General features: G+C 36.4%; 1 protein-coding gene across 3 annotated transcripts in view; it reads left to right on the top strand.

Moving 5' to 3' along the window:
* The window catches only part of LOC127947250 (NT-3 growth factor receptor-like), a 248372-nt gene that overhangs the window by 205632 nt on the left and 20102 nt on the right, over nucleotides 1-22638 (top strand). For all 3 annotated transcript variants that reach the window (XM_052544244.1, XM_052544243.1, XM_052544242.1), the window contains 3 exons: nucleotides 17608-17738; nucleotides 20050-20222; nucleotides 21897-22140. In XM_052544244.1, coding sequence (XP_052400204.1) covers nucleotides 17608-17738; nucleotides 20050-20222; nucleotides 21897-22140 — 548 coding nt within the window. The remainder of the gene's footprint in view (nucleotides 1-17607; nucleotides 17739-20049; nucleotides 20223-21896; nucleotides 22141-22638) is intronic.

Here is a 22638-nt window from a genome sequence, read left to right as displayed (position 1 = left end):
AAACTTGCTTTTGCACTGACTTTTTTTCAGATTACAAATTAGTTCATATAAATATATGAATAAAAATATACAAACAACTAAAACTCTAAAACACCTACAAATTTAAATCACACACACACACACACACACACACACACACATATATATATATATATATAATTTTTATATATTATTTTTATTTTTACATTTTTTTACAATATGGATTTAACTTTGAGCATTGACAGTTTGTCATAGTTGTTTATTATCTTTCCAGAGATTCTAATTGTTCACATTTCAGTGAACTCAGATACCAAAAGGAAAAAAAATATGGAGGGACCCAGATGAAAAATGACAAAGCCGTAGGCAAACAAAGCCAATATCCGCTGCTCCATGAAGCTGATACACAATCAAACAGTGCCTGGTGGCTATGGAGAAGCACATGGAGGGGCTGTAAAGCTGCTTGATTTGTCATTTTGTTCTTGGAGAGTGGAGGACGTGGAAAGAATGGGGTATCAGTAGCAGTGGATGATGACTTGGGAGCCGGTGTAGCTTAGTTGGTAGACTGCGAGATGTTTAATTGAATTAGATTCATTGTTGTGGTGATGTAGTGGTTAAGACGCTGGGCTGATAACCAAAAGATTTGGAAATCTACAGCCACAAGAGATAGTAAATGGATTCCACCATACCTCTGTAGTCTTTACCTCGACTAACAGATGGTTCTCAAAGTAATGAGTGTCCCTGTTTCTCTAAACCCCTCCACTCAACGCACAGGTTAACTCAGTAAGCCAGAAAAGTCATAAGAAGCGTGGAAAAACATACAAATGTATATAAACACCCAGAGTTATGCTATACAAACTGCATGAGTCTTTAATGGCAAAATGACTGATTTATAGTATGCCAGGCGTGTGTTTGTGGGTGTTTACAGCAAAGGTTTTGAGAATGTACTAATAGATTAAAGCTGCGGTAGGTAACTTTTGACGCTCTAGCGATTAATAAACAGAACTGCTTGCGTCTTGCGGAAGAACATCGTAGCCGGAACTACTTTTCTCTGTTTATATCTATGAAGAATCACAAAGGTACTGGGTTACTCCGCCGCGGTACCCCCAAAGCAATCTAAAATAGTCCGAATATAAACAGTTATTATAGGTGCACCCTAGTGATTCAGGACAAGCTAAAAACATGGTTTGGAAAATGGATTCATGGTGTACTCACTTATTATATACATTTTTCTACATTTTGAACACAAATAAAGTTACGGACCGCAGCTCTTATTGGTTATTTTTTACCGGGAGCGATGGAGTTTCTGCAAATGGCAATAGGAACACTGGGAGGAGCCAGAGGAGCTTGATTTTTTTCACAGATTATCTGTCCCATATTCTACTGTCAGGACATAATGACAGGTTTAATAAATATGTAAAAAATATTTTTTTACAAAAGTTCCCTACAGCACCTTTAATAGCACAGGTTTCTTTTTTTTTTATTCCTTTTAATTTCTTTTTAATACGCAAGACACTGATATGAGCCGGAACTGAGAGTTTAGAATAGAAAAAAAGGACTTCATGCTAGCTTGAGCATGAGTCATTAACATTTAAGGTTTATATATATATATATATAAATATATATATATATATATATATATATATATATATATATATATATATATATATATATATATATATATATAAATATGTAGTGTATGTACATGTATTTATGTAGTGTATGTACATGTATATATATATATATATAAAAAAAAGTGAAGTGAAGTGAAGTGACATTCAGCCAAGTATGGTGACCCATACTCAGAATTTGTGCTCTGCATTTAACCCATCCGAAATGCACACACACAGAGCAGTGAACACACGCACACACACAGAGCAGTGAACACACGCACACACACTGTGAGCACACACCCGGAGCAGTGGGCAGCCATTTATGCTGCGGCGCCCGGGGAGCAGTTGGGGGTTAGATGCCTTGCTCAAGGGCACCTAAGTCGTGGTATTGAAGGTGGAGAGAGAACTGTACATGCACTCCCCCCCACCCACAATTCCGTCCGGCCCGAGACTAGAACCCACAACCCTTCGATTGGGAGTCCGACCCTCTAACCATTAGGCCACGACTTCCCCTTGACTACTTGTCAGGTCAACAGGGCTATAGAAGTATTGAGATGGATACATTGCCAGTGTTGGCCAAACTCTGTGAAAGCAGTGAACCCTTTGTTCAACGGCCGTCAATTACCCAAGCCTCTTCCCTGTAATCATCTCTCTCAAGACTTCCACCCTGAACCTTCTGGCATTTTAGCAGTGAACTCATTCTACCCCAATTAGCCATTAAAGGACCCCACAGAATCCCACAGCACATTTGAAAATATAAACTTAAAGTACTGAAGTAGCTAGCTCGCAGGAGTTTTTGTCACTAGGCACAAAGATCTCTACTGAGAGTTTTGTGATCAGAGGCGGAGCGAGAGTTTTAGACAGTACATGGGGTGGGCAAGGCTAATTCAGGGGACATGACAGAACATCAGTGATTAACTCCAACCTGGCATAAAAAAGCATGAATAAATCCTACAATTGCTGATTACTTCACATCACCCCACATTAGCTATACATTCCTCCCGTAACTTCAAATGTTAGTCTATTGGAACGTATTTTTCTTATTTCTATCATCTGATTTACCAGCGGTTCTAGCGAAAGATCTAGTTCATATTAGACCATTTTAACATTATATTGGTCTAATGCATTTTTATTAATTACAATAAAAAAAGATTAATTATATGAACAAAATATAATACATGTATGTTTTGCTAAATTGTATATATCTATAAATTGTATAACATCTATATATCACACTGAAAAGGCAATAAAAGTGACTTTAAAGTTTTGAAATTATTATTTTTTAAAAAACATACTAGAAAGAGTACATTTATTACAAATAAATGTAAATATATCATCTTTGATTATATGACTAATTAATATGATCTAAATATATTTAAATATAAAACAATATATACATGTATGTGTTATATATATATATATATATATATATATATTATCATTCAAGGGTTCAAGGATATATGTTTTTCATTCATCTTTTCAGTTCTTTTTTATGAAGGGGGATTTCTTTTATTGTCTGAAACCAAAGGAAAGAGAAAAGAACAGCCTTATCTGTTTTGACAGAGCACCTTTGCTTTCAAACGGCATTAAAGTCGATCTTCTCTCTTATGTCTGCTGGCAAGATTAGAGAGGAAGAGCTCTATAAAGTGCTACAGACCATTTACTGCTGTCATTTTGGTGCAGAAAGGTTCAAAGTGAAGTTCTATTTGGATTGATTTTGCGTAAACTGATTTTGCTTCTTATTTCATCTTCGCTGATTGCGTATGAGACACTTATTTGCAGTGAATCTCCATTAGTGGTTGCCCAACTGGTGTTGCTTCCATAGCAAGCGATCATGTTTTTGAAGAATAACAAAAAGTACAGCTCAGTTGCACAGCGGGAGCCATTTCGTAAGTTCAGTCACTTAGATTTGCATGCCAGAATAATCAACAAGAGCAAAAAAAAAAAAAAAACCTATCAAGGATTCCGTACCCTCATTTGCACTCCATCTCATTTTACTGGAAAGCATATTTCCACCCTGTCAGGCCAGAAAGAATCCCTGGAGGCCAGATCAGTAAAGTGGGACATTCATCTCCAACCATTTAGTCAAAACTTTCAAGCAACATCCAGTTAAGTGTTGACCTCAGTCAGTGGGTTCAAAACTAGTGTTACACAATATCATTGTGTTGTTTTTACTAAATTGACATAAGTGAGGTATACAGAAACTATTTCTTCTGCTCGTTCCCGTGAAAGAATTTCAGAAAGTGGTGGCATGCCCTGCACATTTAAACATAAAAAAGCCCAGGAAAGCATTTCAGTCCGAAATTGCTGAAGTGTCTGTGTAAAACGACACTCTAGAGGGCCTTTTAGAAACTTATTTACTTCAATACAAACACAACGCGCTGAAAGATAGTGTATGTCCTTATTTTGTCTGCCTTTGTGCTCCAGACACAAAAAGCATGATAAACTTCTGGCTCACTCAACTCCGGAGGCAAAGGTTTACCTTTATAGAATTATAAATCATAGTGGACAAAGAATAGTGTCCATCTCGGAAGCAATCCTGTGCTGTTACAGTGGAAATATTGTGATGCACCATAGCAATAGATTCAATAACAGCTCTGAGGGTGCAACAAATTCTTTTCATAGTGATGAATACAGACTTATTCTTTAGGCTTGGGGAATCAGGATACAGCTCTAAATGGATTCCACTTTTATGATCTGATAAAATATCTTTGTAGATGCCTGTGTAGGAAGATATTTTAATTTTTTGAAGACAGTTCAATTTTTGAAGACAACTGTTTTTATTCATGCAATTAATATATATTGTTATATTATATTTATATATATATATATATATATATATATATATATATATATATATATATATATATATATATATATATATTAAGGTGTACTGTGAAAAAGTCTGAAGAAACAAGAAATGGTTTTAAGTCAGTTTTAACCCTCTGGAGTCGATTAACGCGGATACGCGTTATGAGTCATTTTCTCCTGATAACGCCGAAAAGAACTTAAATTACAATTTCAGGTTTAATCGTACAGATAAGAGCAATACATTAATCGAATATGTAAAGGGTCTACTTTTTTTGGATACAGACATAATAACAACAAAACTTTGTGCACTTATAAAATAAAGATAACAAACAAGGTGTGCTGTCTGCAGCCTCTTCATGTACAAACATGTAATTAAAGTGAACTGTAACTCCGTGAATACTCAACGAAAAGACATGAGAGAGATATCTATAGAAAGCTTGACATGTCTACTTTTAAACTGCTGCCGAAAACAGATATTCTGTGATAAAGTAATCCATATGAAAACAACGCGATGTCCGTTTTTCACGTCTCCCTACATTATATCTAATGTGACCACGCCCCCCGCGCTGAATACGCCCACACAGAAGAAAAAGCAGCGAGACTGTTCTTCAAGTTTTTTATTTTACTGTTTGCTTCGCGATGAGAGGAATAAGACATAAATCAACCTTTCTTGAAGTGTCTTGGAGACATTTTCACAGTTCTTCTGGATTTAGTTTGTCTCAGTTTGTTCTGTTTCTTCATGTTATTCCAAACAGACTGGATGATGACGGGATCAAATCACTGTGTGGAGCACTGTCTGCTGTCAGACTCCTTATAAAATCAGAAATCTCACTTGATTATTACAATTGGCTAAAATAATGTTTGGAAATGTAAACTGTTATTTCCTACTGACACACCACAGCAAAAGACAGAAAAGACTAATGACTTGTGTTGGTGAAAATACTATTGGCCTAATACTTTTGCTCAGTACTGTATATACAGTATATGTGTGTGTGTGTACACTATTTTTCAATATTTATTTATTGAAGTAGTTTTGTTCCGCAAGGAAGCTTTAATTGAATCTAAACTGCTATTACATAATATTCTATAAAAACAAAATCAAAGAATGTTGATCTTGGTAAATGTCCTGCTTGAGTAAATCCCATTAAGTTTAATGCCACATTACAACTTTTCATCTACTTTTCATTCTTGAGCATTGATATGACTCGACTTGATGACACTATATGAATCTTCACAAAAGCCACATTCATGTCAAATGATTGTTATAATACAGCACTTTATTAATATGTTATTTTGACATTTCCCTCTTGCCAGAAAAGAATCGAACCCGTCTAAAAGACTGATGATCTTCTCCAGTGAACCATGGGAAGCTTTGGCTGACAATAATCGTACTGATGGCGCGCACCTTGTGGTCGGCCTTCTCCCATTAGCTACAGGTGTAACCACCACAGGAAATTAATCCTTATTAGGGAGCGTTGAAGGGGGTGCGACTTTGGACACTTCTGCTGGCCTAATGACAGATACATATCTGCCCGAGGTCCTATTATTCCTTCAGGCCCGACTCTGCCTCCTGGCGCTCCAGTGCTGCCCTACTAATGAATCTGTGTTTTTATCATCTGTCAGTTGGTATTAGATGATAGCTTTAGATTTCTTGCAGGACATTAACGGAGTGCCTGTTTGGTAATGGGAACGCACAGTTCAGTGGGAATGATGGAATGCGAGTGTTGAAGGAACAAATTTCCAGTGCGCTAGGCTCTTTTATTTGAGTCGATGGTAATTGTTTTGCATGATGTTTGGAGAGGCCTTGAGTTTTATCTTTTGAACTGCTTCCCTAGGCTGTTTAAAAAGACAGTACTGTAGTTACGGCAGGCCTGAGTCATCCAGATAGAATCTGTTATTTGCATTCTCACTCCGCTGATCAATGTATCTCATGTGGGCTATAAAGCTATGTATCATTCTATTATTAAATAAATTATTATTTAATACAGTGTTTACTCCAAATCTGTAATTCTCCTTTAATTTCGTTTTAGTAGCCCTGCGAGGTATTGCATTATTGCATATTACCTCGATTATATATTACGTTTTAAAATGGTTCTCATATATATTAGGGCTGGGTTTTGACACAAATTTCAGAATTCGATTCGATCATCGTTCACAAGCTTGCGATACAATTCGATTTTGATTCAATCGATTATTTGGGTTATATTTAAGGTACAAGATGTGGCAAATATTCTCAAGTAAAAAATAAATAAATAAATAAATAAATAAATCTCTCAAATAATGCTTTAAAACAACGTGTGATGTGAGTTATTAATATGGATGGTTGAAATTTGCTGATTTGTATACAAACACTTACAATGTAATCAATTAAGCCTTTTTAATATTAAAGTAACTATACTAATTTAACTACAAATTATTTTTATTAAATAAATAAAAATATATATATATTATATATATTATTATATATATTATCTTATATTTGATCTACTTAATTTTAATTTAATTTTAATTTATTCGTTTAGCTGACGCTTTTATCCAAAGCGACTTACAATTTCTATATATGTCAGAGGTCGCACGCCTCTGGAGCAACTAGGGGTTGAGTGTCTTGCTCAGGGACACATTGGTGCCTCACAGCGGATTCGAACCCGGGTCTCCCACACCACAGACGTTTGTCTTATCCACTGCGCTAACACCACCCCTACTTTTTAAATAATACTAAAATGACACGGCAATTTGATAACCCTCTAAAACAATTTAACTACAATAATTATATAATAATAATAACTTAAAGTTAATCATACTTATTTAAAGTAATATTTAAAGTATACATTTATTTTCTTAGATGGTATTGATTAATTTATTGTGTAAATATTATGTAATTGGTTAAAATTAACTGCGAGCCCTGATTTTTCTTTTTTTTTTTCTTCTTCTTCTTTTTTTTTGTGATGCAGTCTGACTCCGTTTTAGCAGTTTTTAGTTTTCTGTGCTTGTAACGTTTCGGTTTCAGGCTTTTTGACATGTCATTTTGAGACCGTTGCATCACCTGAAAACAGGAAGCCCTCGGAAAGCAATTTGAGCCGCGTCTCTTGAGGTGTTCAAACGGCTGATCTGTGATAACCAAAAGATGCCTATTTGTTCTCCGCAGAGCGCACAATGTGTTTATTGAATTTTCGCTGTCGAGAAAATGCTGTTTAAGCTTTGCCGTCTGTACCACCTGTCAGAAAGCTCTTCGTCCTGAGGGCTGGCAGGAGGCTTTGAAAGCAGCTGAGTTTTAAATCGCTTAATGATCAGACAAACTATGACAGATGAGATCTTTATAACCGTGTCTGAATGAGATGCAAGTCGCCCGATCCTCTGGATGAGGTCATCATGGTCCTCTCCGTCTGCCTCAGTGTACTCTCTCTCACTTTTCATCTTCTCCTCTTTTCCTCCCACCCTCTCGCCCCCCTTTCATTCCTTCTCTCATGCTTTTTTCTTTGACCCATGAAGCCATAACCCCTTTCCATCCAGAGCCAAATGCCAAATCATCAAAGGAAAGGGTACAATGATTAGGACCATTAGGGCTATCTAAGACAGCGTCGGGTTCTCTGTTTAAAAGCGCCTCGCTTCAGCATAATTGATAGGATGGTATATCCCATATCCCACCGGAGAGCGATCGCCGCTCTTAAATCATGAGCTGGAAATGAATTTGCCCCAGATGCAATCAATATCAAAAGATTGACTTGAATCCGAGCTCTCTACCCCATCTCCAGATGTCATGCCCCCTTCCTCTCATCCATCTATGTCTTAATCTCTTCCTTTCGGGGCCTGGTGCATGAAATGTTTACTCGGACTGGGAGAGTTTGAGGCTTTCAGATCATGTGTTAAGCCGCATCAGTAATGACGGTCTCAGTTCTAGATCCAGTTGGCTGCAGTTGTGTTTGTCAAACATGAGGAATGTTGAATTGAGCTTAGTTGGTTAAAGTTACCTCAAAGCCTAGTCTAGACCCTGTTAAGGAGTCTCCATCTTCATCTTTCATCTTAACACCCCTAAAAATGTATGATTATATATTTTCGTTGCATTCTTAGAATGTATATATCACTCAAAATGGGAAATTATGTAAGCATTTTTGCATTATGTTGTTCCAAACCATTATGACTGACTTTCTTCTGTTGAACACGAGTTAACTTTTCAAAGTGTTTTCATTTACTTATTTTTGGTTACACTATATTTCACAGGGTCCCTGTTACAGTGTAATTATACATTTAAGTACTTTAATATTAATTAACTACATGCACTTACTATATGGATAAGGGTTTAGTTTAGGGTTGCATGTAATTATGCATAATTTATTGTTAGTAGTAGGTAGGTGGGTGGTTACTTTATTATTATTCTAACTTTATGGACAAAAGCAATTGAAACACATATTTCCTATGTGGTCTGTAGATGAAAAAAAATAATACAATTTTGAACTGACATGAGTATGAGTAAATGTTGACAGACTTTTAATCCCTTTACTGAACATAAAACATGGCACACAATGAGGAGCTAAACATTCCTAAAACCAAAATCCAACATTTGCCCCTGACAAAATATGAAAAATCTGGTGATATAAACAACTTAAGTCATGCCATGCTCTCTCTTTAGTTGTTTGCTTTGATGATAGCCTGCACCTCACTATAAATGCTAATGCATCCCCCGCCAATTCATTAAAAGACTCTAATTGCAACATAGTGGCACAACGGACATTTGCCAAGTGTATAACCTTCATCACTTCTCCTCATCATCCTTCCCTTTCCTCATCTGTTCTCCCACAATATGCTGCATAATAAAATCATTAGACCACTGCTGTTGCAACCTAATTAATTAACCCAATAAAGCAGTAAATAACTTAATAAAACATGTATGTGCCTGATGACGCTGTTTTGACGCTGTAACTTTTATGCATCGACATCGTCGTCTGTTGCCCAAGAGACAATGTACTAAATCACAATTACCTGGGGTGAAACATTGAATGGTACGCGTGCTCTGTGGATTAGCCTTGTTTGGTACACAAATTGGTTTGTATATAAATCTGGTTGAATTAAGTTTGTTGATTTCTGGCCCAGTGTGTTTTCAATGGTAATGCATTCATTATTTTCAGAGACACGACTCTTTCTTGTCTTTTTCTGCTTTTTCATCTCTCAAGAGCTCATCGGAAAAAGCCTATCACAGACCGTGGTACACAAATGTACACTTTCAGGTAAAAGATAATTGAGAGCACTGGGTCTAAATGACCTGTGTTTGTGTGTGTGTATGTGTGTACGTACAATGTTTACGCATGCACAACAAGAGACGACGTATATAATGAATGTAAATCTTGCAGGTTTAAACTTTAGATCGTTTGAAACAGGTTTGTGTGATTGTTTGTCAACTCCTTTGAGGCAGTATTAGAAATCTCTGCTACTCGCAGGATTTGCGAATTTCAAAACTTCTTAATGTGCTGGTGTGTTGAGTTTATGTACAGTACAGATCAATGCTTAGATATTTATAGTTCCCTCTCATTCGGTCACTCTCGACTTCACGTCGGATGACTGACGAATTGGGATCTCGCTTAGAGAAAACCTGAATATGCACAGGCTGCCAACTTATACTCACGCTGTGATCAGCAGCAGCTGGATGCAATCATCACATGCCAATGTGCATTGGCTCGTTTAGTTTACACCCAAAGTAGATCTGAAATTGTCAAACAATAAACACTTCTAAATTAAAGAGGTAAGAACTATCATCTGAAGCTAGCATTGCTAAATTATATTTCCTTCTTTAAATGTTCTGAATTCCTCTTATTAGGGCCTTTTGCACCGCTTTTGTTCCAGAACTAAATGTACAGTACTAAAGTACTGGTACGATTTTGTGCAAACTATTGCCCAGTACCATTTAAAGGGTTTCCTATATAAGGGTTTCCCATCGACCATGTGTACTAGGACATGACGTAAGCTGGTCGATAGCAATTTCATTTGTGCATGGCGTTCAACAACGTTAACAAAAAAGAATAACGTTAAAATGGATGGAGGATGGAGGACGCTGTGATCGGAGCTGTATTTTTGTTGTGTCTCGCGGATTTCACAATAATGGACATGAAATGTCGATGTATACAGTATGTAAAGCGATTGAAAGTATGGAAAGGAGGATTAAGAATCTTCAACAACAACTGGCAATGCTACATTTGCTGTAAGTTCCTGCACTTCAGCGTCCGTATATGTATCGCTGTTCATCATACTTGTGAAATAAGTTGACCCAATGTTTACAGTATGTTACTCAGCGTTTTAATTCATGGAGGGTGAAGCCATTTTCAAACGCATCTGGCCAATCAATGTCTACTTACATGACAGTTAGTACCAGTGGAGCTGGTTAGACCCCGCTCTGGAGTAGGAGCTAATTTGGTTCTCGAAAAAGGCAGTCCGGTACTAAAGACACACCTAGTTCCTGCGTTGCAAAAACGCCCAAAAGTGGCCTTTTCTGGCCTGGTTTGTTACTGTCTGGTAGTGCATGAATAACTAACTCATAGTGGAAATTGACACTCATTGCTCACGTTACACCACCACAAAGTGTAACAAAATCTCAGTCTTAGTCACATTTTAGTCACTTGAGCTATTCATAGTTTTTGTCTGGTTTAAGTCGACGAAAAGTTATTGTATTTTTGTCAACTTTTAGTCAATAATTTTAGCCAAACTGTAGTCACCAAAATTGATTTTGGTAGCTATTTTATATGTAGTTTTCAAATTAAAATAATAATTTAATAATAGATAAATAATAATAGTTAACTATTAAGCTTATTAGAAATTTGGATCAAGGATTGAATTTGGAAAATCTTGAATAAATTATGACAATTTTCATTTTTGGGTGAACTATCCCTTTAACAGAAGTGTTAGGATGCATTTTGAATGTCCGATAGTCCTCGAATAATATTATAGTCCAGTCACGTCTAGTTAACGGAAACGCGGCATAAATTTCGTCATAATTTCGTCATCAGATATTATTTTTAGCTCGTCAACGTCTCGTCTCATCTTAGTCACATAAAAAATGTTCGTTAACGAAATTAACACTGCGCCAGTGCCTGTTGGTTTGGCTTCATTCGTTATTCACATGATTGTCATGTTTGCTTACCATGTTTTTGTCGTTCAGGAATCATACATGGTCATGAATGCTTACTCTTATATATATTTATTTATTTTACAACCACACCTCCCAATCTTAAAATTTATGATAGTTTTACACAAATTCATCAGTAGCAAGGGTTTTCTTTCAGATAGAAAGATATATATTATATATATATATATATATATATATATATATATATGTTTTCAGTAATGTTTTACTTGAAGCCGTTATCCAGTAATTATATGTAAATGCAACATATAGTAAATAATGTAATAATAATATTCAAAATTATAATTAATATAATTAATAGTAGAGTGCATACAGATAGAATGCCGTTATAAACCATATTATGGACAAGATTTCGAGTAAAGTGTTTCCTTCTCTTGTTTGCTTGTGAGAGCAGCAGAAGCAGGTGATTCATCTCGCAGTCATGTTTTTGTGCAGTTCACATGTAGGCCTTTGAAATAGTGTGTTTGGATATGTCGTTAGGCTCTGTCTGAAATGCCCCTGTAGGAAAGACCTGGGGAGAGATATTTATAAAGTAATGCATACAAAGAACGCTAAATAAACTGATATCTCACCAGTGAATAACCACATGGAGCATGTATTTCACCTGCTGTTGACTGGGTTCCGTCCCCCACGAGCCATATTTTCTCACCTACATGTATCTGCTTTTTTAGATGCTCTAAAGCATGCTTTTTCCCGACCAGAGGGAAATGTAGAGCTAAGGAGATAAAAAGGAGGAAAATTACATGATTCTGCAATAGAAAAAAGCAGGCCTTACATAAAACTACCTGGACTGAGTCTGTTGAGACATCATTTCTCAACAGGCCTAAACCGTGTGCTGGAGATGCTTTGTTATGCGTTCTTGTGGGAGGAGAGTAAGGAAATGGCACAGTCTTGTGTATGTAGGACACATGGTTGTCAAGTGGGTGGGTCTATGTGCTGCAGTCTGTCTTCTGACAGACAGAAAGAAGGTGTGTGTGTGCATTTACTGACAGGAACACGTCCCACGGTCCCCTCCAACAGTCCTTGCGGGGCTGCTTCTGACAGCCGGTCCCGATAGTAAGCAGAAGATGTAAACACGCAACTAGGGATGCCGCAGCAGACAGGCTTGCATTAACCTTGCCTGCAAATGGATGCACACCCCCATGCTTTATTAATAGTATCTTGAGGGCGCTTGTATAGCACGTGTGCTCATTTAATCAAGACTGTGAAAAAGTAACACTTGGGCAGCTTTGCAAACACAACATGTGGCCTTGTCACATGGAACTCTATTTAGTGTGGGTGTTTTGCTCTCAAAGTGCAAGTTATTTTTAATTAGGCTGTAAAACACTAGCAAACAATATCTCTTGATGCACGTTTTACTTTCTTGGCTTCCATGTTTGTTTTTAATCGGTCAATTAATCAGTTAGACAATTATTTTTCATTCAAAAGTAATGGACTCACAAAAATTTAAACTCTGAAATAAAAATTTTGGGTAATACATATGTATATAAATGTGTAATATATATATATATATATATATATATATATATATATATATACATACATACATACATACATACATACATACATACATACACACACACAAGATTAATTTAGATTCTTAATTGAGGAAATACAATTTTAAATATAACAAAGAGTCCTACAATTGAATGTATATTAAGATTTTTTTTTTAAACAAACTATTTTGCATTACAGTGAACTAAAATGTGTTTAATTCTCATGAAATTGTCACATTACAAAAACATTTATCAATAAGTTCTTAATGTTGATGTTGATGTGTTTCTTCATGCTAAATATAATTTCCTATCTTTCTTTTTTTAAATTTGGATGTGAAATAATATTTATTTCTGAGGTTGTTGATGTCAAGTTTACTGCCAAGCAGGAAGTGATAGAGTAGATATGCATGAGAGTCCGTCAAGAGAAGAAAAGCAAGGTTACAGGATAAAGCCCCTTAGCTTATTATAGTACAGTCCCCAATCAGATAAAACTGAAAAATACATCTGTTCTTATACAGTTCTGATACCTAATCCAGACGGGGTTTTAGCAGACGGGATTTCATTTATTCCATTTCTGTGGTTTCATTTGTTTTGTCATGTAGTATAGAAATTCAGTGTCTGAAAAGATTGACTATTAGCAATAAGATTTCACTTGATAGTCTAATGCCAATTTTTACTTAAAAAAGAGATGTTATCTTAAACTGAAATAGTCCTGCAGGAATTAGGAATGGGATCATTTGGTGCCTTGTGATTTGTTTTGAATTTCAATAGTTGTGAGACACAATTACAAAATGATTCTTAAAGGAATGGTTCACCCAAAAAAAATTACATTTGCTAAAGATTCCAAGACATAGATTAGTTTGTTTCTTTATAGGAACAGGTTTGGAGAAATTTAGCATTACATCACCTGCTCACCTCTGCAGAGAATGGGTGCCGTCAGAATGAGAGCCCAAACAGCTGATAAAAACATCACAATAATCCACAAGTAAGGAAGGGATCCAATGGTGAGCAAGGGATGAAAAATCAGTTTTCCCATGAAGAAACAAACTCATCGTCATCTTGGATGGCTTAAGAGTGAGTACGTTTTTCACCAAATCTTGATTTCTGGATGAACTATTGAGCTATTAAAGCTTCAAGTTTTCAGCATCAGTGCTCCAGGAATATTCCATTTCCCGCTTTTGTTTACTCCATTGTTTCTCAGACTTCAGAGACTGTAGCACTTTCAAAGGAGTCGTTTACAAAAGAGTCGTGAGTGCATTAAGGCATCATACAGTAGGAAATGACTTTGTGGCTGACTGGAAATAAACAGGTGCTCTTTCAGGTTCATTTAGCGTAGCTTTCTAGCGAGGAAGGAAATTGCTGGGGGAAAAGTCCGGCCTAATCCTGTTTTTTCCATTTCTTTTTTTTTGGTTTTGTTTTTTCTTGCAACGATTTACATGCATTTGAACCCCGAATCAGCTTCGGTTTGGATCCTTGTGTCATTTTCAGCGAGTAAACGGAGTAAACATCTGCGGGAGAGTGGTGGGGGTAAAAACGGCTTAATGAGGACTGTATAAGTCCTGTATTCCCAGCTGCTCACTATGTTTAGACAGACGACGTCTAGTGTGGGTAACCTCTTCTCCTGAGTGCCCTCTCACAACGCAACCTGTGAGGTGAATGCAACACAACAGTTGGCGTAATAAAACAATTAGCCCGTGCAATTTGTAACTTTCTTAATTGCACTGCAAGCTGAAAGTGTTTCCAACGCGCCCGTCCTGCTAATTGTGAACCTATCACTCACTAGAAAATGGAGAATAGGAGACGGAGAAAACAAAAGGCTGTTCTCTCTCTCTCCATCTTTGTCTCAGGCTCTCTCTCTCGTCGTCTTTTTCTGTCCTGATTAAATAAATGCTTTTTAATTAGTTTGGAAGTAATGCATGTGTTCGCCATCCTTTGTCTTAATCTCCACCGGTGCCTTTAAAAAAAAAAAAAAAAAAAAAACTTCTGTGATGGGAGACTCGTACAATTGAGTGTGCTGAAATATTTACCATCGTTGTTGGACGCCTGCCATAATGTGGAATTGCCTCAGCAGCCCTAAATGAAATTGTCCCTAATATTTTTCTGCTGATTAGAGCCTCTGCTTTGACGATGAATGGGGCGTTTGCCAGCTAATACAAAAGGCTATCCTTGAGTGTTGTCTATTTATCAATATTAGCTTTTTTCCTCCTTTGAGAATTCGCCTTTGTGATGGGGGGAAATAGTAGAATGACTCGTAACTTTGGGCAGCAAGTGTTGATGTTGGACGGTGGCTTATCCAAAACTCCTGTTTGGAGTAAATAGCAGATGCTGTCGTGGTCGGCCATATGGAGCTCGCTGCCTCGCAGCAGACTGAGAGCTGGGAATGGAAGCAGTTTGAAGGTACAGAGATTAAAGTCCTGCTCAGGCCGCCTTACATCACTGTAAGTTGTGCTTTGATAATAATAATTAAGTGCATGCATTTTATTTATTAATAATGATGTAAGAGCAAAGTGACATAGCATTTAAAATACATTTATCTTATTTTTTATTGTATTTTTTTTAGATTGGAAAATACAATAAAAACTATTATAGGAGCAGTTAAGATTGTTTTATAAATATGATATTTATATATCCTAAATGTGAGTATTTTACTTGAATGGAAAATATACATTTGTAAAAATAAAACATACAAATATATAATTGAATAAATACTGTATAACATATATATATATATATATATATATATATATATATATATATATATATATATATATATATATATATATATATATATATATATATATACACACACACACACACACACACACACACACACACACACACACACACACACACACACACACATATATATATGTTAGTGTGTGTGTGTGTGTGTGTGTTTATTTTGAATTATTTGGAAAAAACATTCATGAAAATGTTTCTGTATGAATTAAAATAACTACATTCATTTGACATTCAATTCTTGAATGTATTTGTTAACGTTTTGTCGTGCTTGTGTTTCATGAATGATGAATACTTTTGTGTTATTGCCAGTTTTCCAAGTGTCTGTTTCTTGCTGAATAGAAGCTTTCAACTGTATCTATTTACTTAACACATTTAAAGTGGATGTTTTTGTTTTATAAAATTTTGTCTTCCTGATATAGTTTGCATAGTAATACCAGCTATCACCCTGTATGAGTTCAGCATGTAACACTTTACCTCAAACATACTATAGACAAAACATAACAACCCTCCTGTTGAAGAGCTTTTCTTTGTTGATTTTAGTTTTTTTCCGTGGTGACCCACTATATGTTTTTCTATAGATCAAATTTCTTCATAACATCCAGCGATTATCTGCACATCAAAGTCAGACAGGAGATGATCATCTCTAGATTATCACCTGCCGTCAGTAATGTTGTGGCAGTATTTATTAGGTTGTTTGAGGTTACATTCCTCACTCAAGGGCAGAGCCGCAGTAAAGCTCAGCAGGGACTTGAACCGGCAGCAGACTAGTTGCTGCTCCATTACCCTGCCCAGTGGACCAAGCGTGGTTCCATTCATCTCTGTATCAGAGGCAAATCCACCTGATCTCTTGTGTTTGGATCGTTCCATTCTGCAGCTCCCGACTGGCACTCACATGAAGATTTGGATGTAAAACTATGCGTGTGTGTGTGAGGCATATGTTTGAGCAGTCAGGTTAAATTAACTGCATTCAGAGATCAAAGCAGCTATCTAGGATAAAAGTTATGATGACATGAATGTTGATCAACAAATTACATCAAAGGGGTGTGTTTTTGCAAAGTGATATTACCTTGAATTACTTTTTATAAACTCATTTACAAAACATTTTGATGTGAGACTTTTAAGACTTAATATAGGTTTTAGTTGATTGGAATAGGAATGTAAATAAATACAAATATTCACTAACATTCTTTTTTTTATATAATAAAGTGAATTAATAATAATAACAACAACATTTTTGACTTTTTTACTTGACTGAAATATTAATTATATAATATTAAATATTAAATAAATACATAATATTTATTAACATTTCTAACATTAATGCATTTTTGCTAAATAATAACAAAATACGTTTTTATTATTATTATATTTGTTTTCTTTTACAAACTTTCTTTTACAAATTGAATTATTTGGGGGGGGGGGGTATTATTATTTATGACTAACACATTTTTGTGTGAATTGTTAAAAATGTTTTATTATTTTTAAAATAATAATAATAATTATAATTATAATAATAGCTATTATTATTATTATTATTGATATGTCATGCAAATTAAGTACTGTAAATAGGTTAAAAAATCATATTGCCTCTAAATTTCTTCTAGTTTATTTAAATTTTTGATTTCATGCACATTTTTCGTTGCACAGTTTTTTGTGCCATGTTCCTTCAACTTACCTGATCAGCCTGAGTGACAGCAATCCGACTCATGAAATGCACGTTTCTCAATCTCTGTTTTGCAGCACTGGCAGCGGGAAGACTGTTGCACAATCCACTTAATCTCTCTCTCTCTCTCTCTCTCTCTCTCTCTCTCTCTCTCTCTCTCTCTCTCTCCCCCTCCAGATGTACAGCACATTAAGCGCAGAGACATCGTGCTCAAGAGGGAACTGGGCGAAGGGGCCTTTGGGAAGGTATTCCTGGCAGAGTGCTACAACCTTAGCCCCACTAAGGACAAGATGCTGGTGGCTGTCAAGGTAAGAGATGATCCCTCCATTCCAGCAGGGCTGTGGTGCTCTCCAGTTACACGGGACTCATTCCAAAGGTCAAGCCCCCTTCGAATGACAAATAAAGTTGATCCCCCTGTGCCCACCAAAGAGGGCTTTCTTTGGGGGAATGATCGCCAGACGTCTTGGTGGTGGAGGATCTGTTGACTAAGATCAATGAGGGAAAGAGCTCTGCTGTGCTCCGAGGAGAGATCAGCTACTGTAGCATTTAATATTTGGCATTGATATAAGGTTTTGGAGTGTATTCAGATATTGCAATTCTGTGGTTTAGTCTTTATGACATAGACAGAGAGGAATGAGTCACCATTGTGGGCAGACGGTTCCTGGATAATGCTTTAACATGGTTTACCACATGGGACTATTCACCAAGGTCAAGGAACTCAGCGTCCAGTGAACCGAGGTGCTCTATTGAAGACTATTAAAGTGTGTCAGTTTGGCTGTCAGTTTAGAAATGTCAACGTTTCACAGATGCTGACTTGTTGAAGTATGGATTCAAACATATAGTATTCTGTTGTGAATGTATGAAATAAAGTTCTTTACATGGCAACAAAAATCTTAAAATAATTTCCTAAAGATGTCTTTGCCTTTCGATTGGGGACGTTTTAATATATTAAATATTAGACATCAGAGATCTCAATAAATAAAGTTCTGTTCTTGGAGGAACCTAAGAAATAAGTTTGAGCTGCAAGCCATTTAATGTTATAGCTCTATACTTACACTGTCTTTAAACAATGGTGTAGATTCATCTATTTTTATTTCACCTAAGAAACCCTAGGAGAAACATCTGGTCTGAGGCATAGTTGACACCTAAATTAAACCTAAATGTGTCTCCTCAGCTTGGAAAGAGCAACCTCTGAGCAATAAAATGTTCCTTTGGGAAGCTGCTTGGCTTTGTCTGCTTCATGGAGCTCTATCACAGCAGCTGTTGTTTGAAAGCCATCCAACTCGAATTCAAAGAGGTCAAGTTTTTCCTTGTATTTTGGCCAAAGAGCTGCCATCCTCTCTCTTGTACCCTTGCTCTCCCCCATCTCCACCTGATGCCCAAGACCTCCAGACCCTTATTACAAGTGACAGCCCCCCAGGTGGTGCAGGATTCGTCCTCTCTTCTCTCTTTAACCTGTGCAGGTGGCCAATTCCACAACACAGGGGTAATAAAGCATTATGGATAGGGAGAGATACCTTGCCATCTGCGAATTGGTTCCCTCATCCATCTCCAGAGCATGAGCCTCTTTGCAATTCCTGATATGGATTAACCCACAGTAGCTCTAATTAAAATTAAACTGTGAGCTCTGAGGGCGAAACGCAATTATAACATAATTGAAGGAGCGATTCCTCACAAACACACTGCGATGCAAGTCTGGCTGCTAGAGGGACTGGGAAACCAATTGACATATCATGGCCAAGGCTGCAGAGGGGTGTTGTTTTTTGTTTCCGTGAATGACGGGATATAAGATGACTAAAAGACGGATGTGTACAGGCAACTCTTTAATCTTTCAGAAAAGACAAAGACAGGCACAAACAAATCAGAGATGCCATACTAGTCATTTGTGCATCTTCCTTGGCACCCTGAGGTTAAGTCCATGAATATGTGCTTTGAAAATTTTGAAAAATATATGAATTGTTATTAAAAAAAAAAAAACAATGTTACATGAAAAAGCACTTTGGATCTACAATATCTGTGCAGTATTTGTGTCAATTCATCTACGTTTTGATTATGCATTAAAAGCTATGTCAACGGATCTGGATATTTACATTTTGTTATGGATATTTCCCTGATAGAATTTAAAGCACTGTGCAATAATAATATTTGTGTCAACTCATCTACATTTTGATTATGCATTTAAATATTTTGTCAAAAATAACTCTGCATGCTCCATTGGTTTGTGGCATATTGTATGTTTAGGATTCATAAACCATTAGAGACGGAACCGTTTAGATCCAGATTAGTTGGAGCGGTTAGTCTCATTAACCTGATTAATTGTTCACTTGAATTATTTATTACCAACTGACTCATTTAAGCTCCCTTAATTAATTTACTTGTACCAAGAGTATAAAAAAATAATAGCAATTCACATTTAATTCATGGACATACACAATATATCCAATCATATTAATGATTTGTTTTTGAAATGTGGATTTTAATTGAACTTTCCCCCAAAATAAATTTGGTTTCACCCAAAATGCTTTAGTATCTGGCTATTATTGTGATTATCAGATGATAAACTGACCATCTGTTGTATTCTAATGATGTCTTATGACCATCTTATGTACATCTACACAGACCCTGAAGGATCCCACCCTTGCGGCGAGGAAAGACTTCCAGCGGGAGGCCGAGCTGCTGACCAACCTTCAGCACGAGCACATAGTGAAGTTCTATGGCGTCTGTGTAGACGGAGACCCGCTTATCATGGTCTTTGAGTACATGAAACACGGAGACCTCAACAAGTTCCTCAGGTTTGTGGCTGTTATGATGCAGTAATCTTTGTGCATTGCTTGTGTAATGATCAAAAATAAAAAATGTAATCAGTTGTTATTGATTGAGGTCACAGAGCAAGGGCCCTATCATACACCTGGCACAAGGCGCAGCATAATTGCTTTTGCTAGTTTCAGCCCGACGCAGTTCTCATTTTACCGTCCTGCTCTGCGTTGTTTAAATAGCAAATGTGTGTTCAGGGGCATTGTTGACGCATTGCTATTTTAAGGAACTGAAAATAGACTGCGCCATAGACCAACTCAAACCTGGTCTAAAGTCTGGCACAATATTTTTTCTATGTTATTTAAAGAGCGTGTTAGTAATATGCGCCAATAAGTGGGTGTACAACACACGTACATTTTGCTTATTACACACACAGGGATACGCAGCACCACCCAAACATTTTTAAAAATTAAAAATTCTATTCCGCCATGTAAATAGTGAATCCATCATGGCCTGAGCACAACTGGCTTTTAAAGGGGATGAGAGATTAGACTTTGATTGGTTTATTGCATGTTATGGCCAAAAAACATTCATTTCTCATTAAGAGGATCGGGACGACCCATTTAGACCATGCGCCAGGGTGTGCGGAACGTTTTCCTGTCATTAAACTAGCAAAATTAGATTCGGACACGCCCTGAATGCACCTTCATTAAAATAGGGTCCCTTGTGTAACATAATTATAGAACCGCTGAATTCCGATGTGATGCTTTGGGAATTTCATAATTTTACAAGACCAGCATTCCTCAGCCTGAGGTTTGTGATGGAATTGTGGTGGGTTATGATTATAAACAGAGAGCCCAATTAATTTTATAATATATACAATTTTGAATAAATGTTCTGAATGGGAACACAAGTATGTGACACAGTATATGGGTAGTTGATCCTTTGGGTCTACTCTTAAGTTTATATAGGCCTACCCCTGCAATTTTCCTTCTCATTTTGTTAAAATTATTCATTTTGTATATTCTGCAAGACGTGTGTAAACTTATGAACAGAATAGTATATATTGCCGGTATAAATTTCAGTGTCTTTATAGGTCAATTTAAGGTTCTTGTTTTTTTTTTTTTGGAACTAAAATAGTTGGGAAGCTCTGCATTAGAATGTTGCATAAACCATTTTACATGCTTGTCATTTTCTTGTGGTTGTGATGTAAAATTCAGCGTTGTGATGTCAGCAGGGCCCATCTGACTGTGACTGAAAGGTTACAACCTTCCTCAGAGGTATTGTACAACCAAAAGGAAGTGAAACAAAGGTGTACATGGTTTCTGACAGAGTCCTGTCGAAAAAGCAGAAATTGCATTTTCTTTCGAGCTAGCAGGATTATGGGGATAACAGTTTTTGTCAAAACTACTTCATACTTAATGACACTATAAGGTGAAACATTTGTGAAAGGGCAGAGAACCTGGCAGGCATACTGAATAATACAGCACATATTTCCATTGAAGAAGAATGTAATCTAATGGTAACATTAATGTATGTTCCACTGACATATTATGGCGGCATTGGCTCATTCTAATTTCATATTGATTTGTTTTGTTTTTTAATATGTATTTATAAAAGCTTTTAGTTTGGTTTAATTCTTATATAATGCACTGCAAAATTACTTTTTTTTTTTAAGTGACAGAATTGTAATCCTTATTTTATACTTGCAGAGCTCACGGTCCAGATGCAATGATCCTGGTTGATGGACAGCCGCTGCAGACCAATGGGGAACTGGGTATGTCTCAGATGCTGCACATAGCCAGTCAGATCGCATTAGGGATGGTCTACCTGGCATCTCAGCACTTTGTGCATCGTGACCTGGCCACACGCAACTGTCTGGTGGGCAACGGGCTGCTGGTGAAAATCGGAGACTTTGGAATGTCAAGAGACATCTACAGCACTGACTACTACCGGGTAAGAGTGCTCTGGCTTTTATAAATGCTTGAGTGAAGTACACTACTAGTCAAAACTTAAGTTAGTAGGAATGTATAATGCTTTTTTGAAAGAAGTCCCCTATGTGTCTCACAAAGACTACATTTACTTGATCAAAAATATGATAAAAACAGTAATATTGTGAAATATTTTTTCAAACGTATTGTATTTTAAAATGTCATTTATTACAGTGATAGCAAAGCAACATTTTCCAGCAACCATTACTCCATTCTTTAGTGTCACATGATCCTTCAGAATCATATTACATATATAAATATTATCAATATTAAAAGGAAAGTTTTTGCTAAATATATTTTTGGAAACCATGTTACAGTTCTGTTCTATAGTTTGGGGTAATAAATTAATATTTGTATTCATTAAAATTATGAAATATCATATTTATTTATATTTATTATTGAGCATCAAATCAGCATGATTTCTGAAGGATCGTGTGACACGGAGGCAGTCTGAACCTGTATT

This window comes from Carassius gibelio, chromosome A25, assembly GCF_023724105.1.
Source record: "Carassius gibelio isolate Cgi1373 ecotype wild population from Czech Republic chromosome A25, carGib1.2-hapl.c, whole genome shotgun sequence".
Taxonomy (NCBI): domain Eukaryota; kingdom Metazoa; phylum Chordata; class Actinopteri; order Cypriniformes; family Cyprinidae; genus Carassius; species Carassius gibelio.
Note: the sequence above shows the minus strand (reverse complement) of the source record. Positions and strands in the feature narration are given on the sequence as shown.